An 8167-nucleotide genomic window follows, 5' to 3' on the forward strand; every position below is an offset into this window, starting at 1 on the left:
TGTTCTCCATGTATAACGGTTGGGGGATAGTGTTCTCCATGTATGAAGGTGGGGGATGGTGTTCTCCATGTATGACGGTGGGGGAGGGTGTTCTCCATGTATGACGGTGGGGGATGGTGTCCTCCATGTATGACGGTGGGGGATGGTGTTCTCCATGTATGACGGTGGGGGAGGGTGTTCTCCATGTATGATGGTGGGGAGGGTGTTCTCAATGTATGATGGTGGGGGATGGTGTTCTCCATGTATGACGGTGGGGGATGGTGTTCTCCATGTATGATGGTGGGGGATGGATGGTGTTCTCCATGTATGACGGTGTGGGATGGTGTTCTCCATGTATGACGGTGGGGGGATGGTGTTCTCCATGTATGATGGTGGGGGATGGTGTTTCCCATGTATGACGGTGTGGGATGGTGTTCTCCATGTATGACGGTGGGGGGATGGTGTTCTCCATGTATGATGGTGGGGGATGGTGTTTCCCATGTATGACGGTGGGGGATGGTGTTTTCCATGTATGACGGTGGGGATGGTGTTCTCCATGTATGACGGTGGGGATGGTGTTCTCCATGTATGACGGTGGGGGATGGTGTTCTCCATGTATGACGGTGGGGGATGGTGTTCTCCATGTATGACGGTGGGGGATGGTGTTCTCCATGTATGACGGTGGGGGATGGTGTTCTCCATGTATGACGGTGGGGGATGGTGTTCTCCATGTATGACGGTGGGGGATGGTGTTCTCCATGTATGACGGTGGGGGATGGTGTTCTCCATGTATGACGGTGGGGGATGGTGTTCTCCATGTATGACGGTGGGGGATGGTGTTCTCCATGTATGACGGTGGGGGATGGTGTTCTCCATGTATGACGGGGGGGTGGTGTTCTCCATGTATGACGGTTGGGGAGGGTTTTAGGATGAACGGGGAAAGGGGTCAGTAAATATGTAATTTACTGACCCCATCACTCTCTGAATGAACACCAGTGAGCGATTGGTAGTGTGTGTTTAAGCTTTGGGGTGCACACCCTAATGAAATAGGCTGCACACACACCTATTGAAACCTACCATTAAAATTATAGTCTGGCCATTTCTTTGTCAGTGGGGCAAACGTACAAAATCAGCAGGGGGTCAAATACTTTTTTCTCTCTCTGTATGTCAGAGCTATATAAATATATAATAATAATAATGGCGTGTCTCTCTCTCCCCCTTTCTGTTTCTTGTTGCTGTCGATAAAGTTTTGCTATTCCTGGTAAAGCTTTTTAGTCTCAGACCTTTTTTTTTTCTCCGCGTTGTTGTAAAGCGTTGGGTTTGGGTGACCGCGGCTTGCCGCCATCCAGAAATAACACCACATCACAGCGCAGAGAGTAGACAGTCGGCAGCTGAACTTTGTAGAACAACCACACAGAACCGGCTTAAGTAGCAAAAACTTCCTTGCTCTCCGCTCAGTTCCTACCATGGTGACAGACGGGGGGGGGGGGGGGGGGCGCTTTAGAAAGACGCCTTTCCGATATGCCGCGTCACCATCCAGTCAACAGCTGGAGAAGAACGTCGGGGCTTGTAGCATAACGTCGCCGTGGAGAGCTGAAAGTGCAACCTTTTTTTTTATTTTTTTGAATAAAGTGGGAACGCAGTAGACCCTCCTTCTGCTGTTTATTGCTGTCTGTGGCCCCTGATTAGTAGATGTTCCCCCACTTCCTGTCCTGGTGACACATCAGGAAGTGACAACAAGTTTCCTCGAAGTGAAAGAAAGTCCCATCTCTGTCAGTTGTCACCAGGAGCCTGAGATTTGGTCACCTCTGAGTTAACATTAAAATACCCTTTACCCGTCACCTACTTTGATGTCTGGCTCAAGGGCCGCACTATAATAACCAAAGGGCCCGTGGGTTGGGCACCAGGGTTCTAGGGGAATAGTTGAGAGAATAGACTTTGGTTCCTTCATGAGATAAGAGGTCTTGGCTATATCTATGCATGGCCAAATCACTTTTTCCCTCCTCTTCCTCGGCAGGGGTGGTGCAAGGATTTTTGCCACCCTAGTCGAAACCTCATCTTGCCAGCCTCACCAGCGCCCATCAAATGCAGCCTCACCAGCGCCCATCAAATGCAGCCTCACCAGCGCCCATCAATGCAGCCTAATAATTTGAGGAACAGCTGAGAGTAAAGACTTTGGTTATTCCATGAGATGAGAGGTTTTGTCTCTGACTATGCATGGCCAGTCACCTTTTTCGACCATCTCCCTTGGAGTATTTGGTCAAATTGGTCAAAACACCCAACTGTGGTGGCACCAGGTGACTGCAATGCCCTTGCAAGCCTACGACTTGCCCCGTGACCCACTTTACGGAGATATCTGTATCTAGATATCTGTAACTCCTACAAATTGTACACTGCTCTGTCATTTGTTTCATGAACACCACCCCCAAAAAAGAAAATAATAATAGTAATTTTACTGACTGTTGAGAGTAAGGACTTTGGTTCCTCCATGAAATGAGAGGTTTCGGCCATGACTATGCATGGCCAATCACCTTTTTCGACCATCTCCCTTGGAGTGATCAAACACCCAACTGTGGTGGCACCAGGTGACTGCAATGCCCTTGGAACCAATGCATTGTGCCGTGACCCACTTTACGGAGATGATGGCAAGTTGAGAGTAAAGACTTTGGTTCCTCCATGAGATGAGAGGTTTCGTCCATGACTATGCATGGCCAGTCACCTTTTTTGACCATCTCCCTTGGAGTATTTGGTCAAATCGGTCAAACACCCACCAGGTGACTGCAATGCCCTTGGAAGCCCACGACTTGCCCCGTGACCCACTTTACGGAGATATCTGTATCTAGATATCTGTAACTCCTACAAATTGTACACGGCTCTGTCATTTGTTTCATGAACACCACCCCCAAAAAAGAAAATAATAATAGTAATTTTACTGAACACTTGAGAGTAAGGACTTTGGTTCCTCCATGAGATGAGAGGTTTTGTCTCTGGCCAATCACCTTTTTCGACCATCTCCCTTGGAGTGATCAAACACCCAACTGTGGTGGCACCAGGTGACTGCAATGCCCTTGGAACCTATGAACTGTGCCGTGACCAACTTTACGGAGATGATGGCAAGTTGAGAGTAAAGACTTTGGTTCTTCCATGAGATGAGAGGTTTTGTCTATGACTATGCATGGCCAATCACCTTTTTCCACTATCTCCCTCTGAGTATTTGGTCAAATTGTGTCGAATGCCCAACTGTGGTGGCACCTACATGGCTCTGTCATTGGTTCCATGAACACCCCCCCCCCCCCCCACAAAAAAAAGAAAACAACGATTAGAGGAACAGTCGAGAGGATAGACTTTGGTTCCTCCATGAGATGAGAGGTTTCGGCCATGACTATGCATGGCCAATCACCTTTTTCGACCATCTCCCTTGGAGTGATCAAACACCCAACTGTGGTGGCACCTGGTGACTGCAATGCCCTTGGAACCTATGAATTGTGCCGTGACCCACTTTACGGAGATGATGGCAACTTGAGAGTAAAGACTGGTTCCTCCATGAGATTAGAGGCTTTGGCCAATCACCTTTTTCCACTATCTCCCTCTGAGTATTTGGTCAAATTGTGTCGAATGCCCAACTGTGGTGGCACCTACATGGCTCTGTCATTGGTTCCATGAAACCCCCCCCCCCCCACCAAAAAAAAGAAAATAACGATTAGAGGAACAGTCGAGAGGATAGACTTTGGTTCCTCCATGAGATGAGAGGTTTCGGCTATGACTATGCATGGCCAATCACCTTTTTCCATCTCTTCGCTCTGCTCACGTAGAATGTTTGGTCAGGTTGGTCAAATGCCTTTTTGTGGTGGCACCACGTGACTGTAGTGTCCTTTCGGAAGCCTCTAATGGCGTTTTTTTGCCCTAATGTGAAATGAAAATTTTGCCCTAGGTTTTGCCCTAAAGGTCGGAATTTCCGATGGAAAAAGTCCGATGGGAGCTTTTCGTCGGATATTCCGAGTGTCTAAGTTCCGACGGACTTAGATAGAGAGCAGGATCTCTATTTTTCCGACGAAAAAAAATCCTATCGGAAAATCCATTCGTCTGTATACTTTTTTGACGCACCAAAAACCACGCATTTGCTCGGAATCAAGCCGATGCGCGCTCGGAAGCATTGTACTTCGTTTTTTCTCGGCTCGCCGTAGTGTTGCACGTCACCGCGTTCTTGACGGTCGAAATTTGGTGTGACCGCGCAAGCTTGAGCGGAATTCCGTCGGAAAAAAAAACAACCGTTTTTTTTTTCCAATGGAAAAATCCGATCGCGTGTAACATAACTCCTACAAATTGTACACGGCTCTGTCATTTGTTCCATGAACACCGTCCCCCCCCCTCCCCCACCCCCACCCAAAAAGGAAAGAATAATAATGACTTAATAAGTCTAATTTTGTTTCCACCAAATGATTTGTCCCAATTGGCGGTCTTCTGTGCCAGGAGTCTGCCATAAATTGGCTGCAGCTTACGTTAAATTAAATAAATAACACCGAATGACTTATGACAGGGAGGGCATTCATTTAATCTTCGCTTCTCCATTTATTTAAATTTTTTTTACAAAAAGAGCTTTTTTATGTTTTTTTTCGCCAGATTTAATTAGAAGCAGAAAGCGGTATTACATCTCTCAGTTCATGGAGTACTTGTGCGTCTGGAGCTTGCGATTCCACCAGGGAACGCGGCCCGGAACAGCTTGCCAGGAACTGCTCTGAAGCCCATCTCTCCGGCCTTGGCCCAGGGCCTCTCTGAACGTTCCCAATCCAGAAAAAGGAGGAATGGGCCCGCCAGCTGACGAGGGAGGAGGGCTGTGACGGGAAAAAAGGGGGGGAAGACTGTGATTTCAGGCCAGTAATGACAGAAAAACGGAGTGTGAGATGGATTGAGGCCTCCAGAGGGGCCGGTGGGGCAAGCACAGACCTTTGATTGATGGGGGCTGCCTTGGAATGTGAGCCGGGGAGCTTGCAGGAAAAAACGGCTCCTAATGGATTTCTCAAAACGTACCAGCATGGGGGCAGGGCCAGGTGTCAAATCACAAAACCAGATCTATCTTAACTTGATTTTTTCCATTCTAGCGTATAAAGGGGGGGGCTTCCTTGCCCCTCCCGGTAGAGAGTTAACCGTTTCTTCGCCATAACTTCCAAAAAACTTTTTAGGTTGCTTCACGTGCTTGCCTCCAACTTTCCAGGAGACGGAGGCTTTGGATCGACCCAGAAGTGGGACGGAGACATAAGAACACAGGGCTGGCGAATGTACAAAAAATTACAGACTGTCTGACTTAGGCCGTCCAAAAAAACATAAAGGAGAAAAAAAAGTATCACAAAGTTTTTATGCTTGTTTGTCATATTAAAACAATTCTGATTGTTCAACACGCTTGGGGCTCTTATCCTTTTTTGGATTTTTTCGTTGATTTAGCACCAAGCTTGGAGCTCCCATCTTTATTTGATTATTCCAATAAAAAAATTTTTTGATTGGCCAACATGCTTTGGGCTCCTATTTATTTTCATTTCCATGGACGTTTTTACAGCCACTTTTCTGAGCGTTTTTTGCAGCTTAAAAACAGCTCTCCGTGTTAGTCTATGGCCTCATGCCCACAATGACGTTTTTGAGCTGTAGATGGCTGAGCCGTTTTTAAGCTGCAAAAAAAAACCAGGACCAGTGCGTTCTGAAGCTCCAGAGTAGAGCTGTAAAAACGCCAGACGTTAAAAAACGCTCAAACGCTCAAAAACGCACAAAAACGCTACCCTGGCGTTTTTGAGCTCCAGCTCAAAATAAAAAAATAAATAAATAAATAACATGGACAGGCGTTTTTAAACTGTAAAAAAGGCTAAAGAAAGTGGCTGTAAAAACGTCCATGGAAATGAAGCCTGGTAAAATATTCTGACCAGTGGCGGCTGGTGCCCACTATTTTTTTTTGGGGGAGGGGGCGGCACAACTAACACAACCCCCCGGCGGGAGACACAGCCAGTGGCAATCACCCCCCCAGACACTGGCACATCCAGCGGTGATCCACCCCCACCGGCGGGAGACACAGCCAGCGGCGATCACCCCCCTAGACACTGGCACATTCAGCGGCGAGCAACCCCCCGGCGGAGGGCCACCAGTTAGAATTTTCTAAATTGGCCACCACATCTAGGGCTGTTTTTTTTTATTATTTCAGTTAGAATTTTCTGATTGGCCACCATGCCTAGAGCTGTTTTTATTACTCCAATTAGAATCTTCTGGTTGGCCACCACACCTAGGGCTGTTTTTTTTATTTTATTACTCCAGTTAGAATTTTTAATATTTAAATTAGAATATTCCAATTGGCCACCATACTTTGGGCCTGTATTTTGTTATTGTTGCATTTGAAAATATTCTGATTGGCCACAATGCTTTGGCCCCCTTTATTTATTTTAGAATTTTCTGATTGGCCACCACACCTAGGGCTGATTTTTTTATTATTATTATTCCAGTTAGAATTTTCTGATTGGCCACCATGCCTAGAGCTGTTTATTATTATTATTATTATTATTATTATTATTATTAATATTATTATTATTATTATTATTATTCCAGTTAGAATTGTTTGATTGGCCACCACACCTAGGACTGTTTTTTTTTTTTTTACTCCAGTTAGAACTTTTTTTATATTTCAATTAGAATATTCTAATTGGCCACCATACTTTGGGCCTGTATGTTGTTATTATTCCATTTGAAAATATTCTGATTGGCCACTATGCTTTGGACTCCTTATTTCTTAATTTGAATTTTTTTTACTTTTTCTATTACAAATATACTGATTGGTCACAATGCTAGAGGATTAAAAAAAATTGGATTGTTCCAATTAAAAATATTCTGATTGGTCACCACATTTAGGGCTCTTCTCATTTATTTTTTTTTTTTTTTTTAATATTCCCCTTAAAAATATTCTGATTGGCCATTATGCTTTGGTCTCTTTTTTAACTTTTTCAACAAAAAATATTCTTATTGGCTACCAATCTATACCAATACCAATCTTTTTTTTTTTTTTGATTATTCACATTAAAAATATTCTAATTGGCCACCAGTTAGAATCTTCTGATTGGCCACCACCCCTAGGACTGTTTTTTTTTTTGTATTATTTCAATTATAATTTTCTGATTGGCCACCACACGTTGGGATTTTATCTTTTTTAATTATTCCACTTAAAAATATTATAATTGGCCACCATGCCTGGGGCTTTTGTGTTTTTTTTTTTTATTATTTTTTTTTTTATTGTTCCACTTGCCTACTAGTTTTTCATATTAAAAATGCAAATTTTCTGCTCCCTACAGATCTGCAAGACTTCAAGTCAGACACGCAGCACGTGATCGAGGTGGACGAAGGGAACACGGCGGTGATAGCCTGCAACCTGCCCGAGAGTCACCCCAAAGCTCAAGTGCGATACAGCGTCAAGCAGGAATGGCTGGAGGCATCCAGAGGTGAGTGTTGTTTAAGGAAGAACTCTGGGCCAGATCTAAGAGGTACAACGTAACGCAGAATTCAGTATATTGTTTTTTGTAAAGGTAAGTAAGTACCCCCCTTCCTGCCCAGGCCAGTTTTCAGCTTTCAGCGCTGTCGCACTTTGAATGACAATTGCGCGGTCATGCTACGCTGTACTCATATGACATTTTTATCATTTTGTTCCCCAAAATAGAGATTTCTTTTGGTGGTATTTGATCACCTTTGCATTTTTTTTGCTAAACAAATAAAAAAAGACCGAAAATGTAGAAAAAAAAAAGTTTTTCTTTTGTTTCTGTTATAAAATGTTGTAAATAAGTATGTTTTGTCCTTCACCTTCAGGCACTGATAAGGCGGCACTGATGAGGTGGCACCAATGCGGTGGCACTGATGATGGGCACTGATAGCCAGCACTGATTGGCACTGGTAGGCGCCTAGGAGGCACTGATATGCAGCACTGATGGGCCTTGATAGGTGGCACTGATGGGCACTCATGGGTGCCACTGGTGGGCACTGATAGGCAACACTGATGGGCACTGAAAGGCTGCAATGATGGGTACTTATGGGTGGCACTGATAGGCGGCACTGATAAGTGGCACTGCTGGACACTGAAAGGCTGAGGTAGTGCTGTAATGCTCATGTGCTAACAAGGATAGGAGGAGAGAGCAGAGCGAGAGTAAAATGAGCCCTTGGGTGTGCTGCT

General features: G+C 45.0%; 1 protein-coding gene across 1 annotated transcript in view; it reads left to right on the top strand.

Moving 5' to 3' along the window:
- BOC (BOC cell adhesion associated, oncogene regulated) overlaps window positions 1-8167 on the top strand; it is a 117347-nt gene that overhangs the window by 73487 nt on the left and 35693 nt on the right. The window contains exon 4 of the mRNA XM_040339131.1: window positions 7299-7445. Within this exon, the coding sequence (XP_040195065.1) occupies window positions 7299-7445 (147 nt within the window). The remainder of the gene's footprint in view (window positions 1-7298; window positions 7446-8167) is intronic.

The sequence above is a fragment of the Rana temporaria genome, chromosome 2 (assembly GCF_905171775.1).
Source record: "Rana temporaria chromosome 2, aRanTem1.1, whole genome shotgun sequence".
NCBI classification, from domain to species: domain Eukaryota; kingdom Metazoa; phylum Chordata; class Amphibia; order Anura; family Ranidae; genus Rana; species Rana temporaria.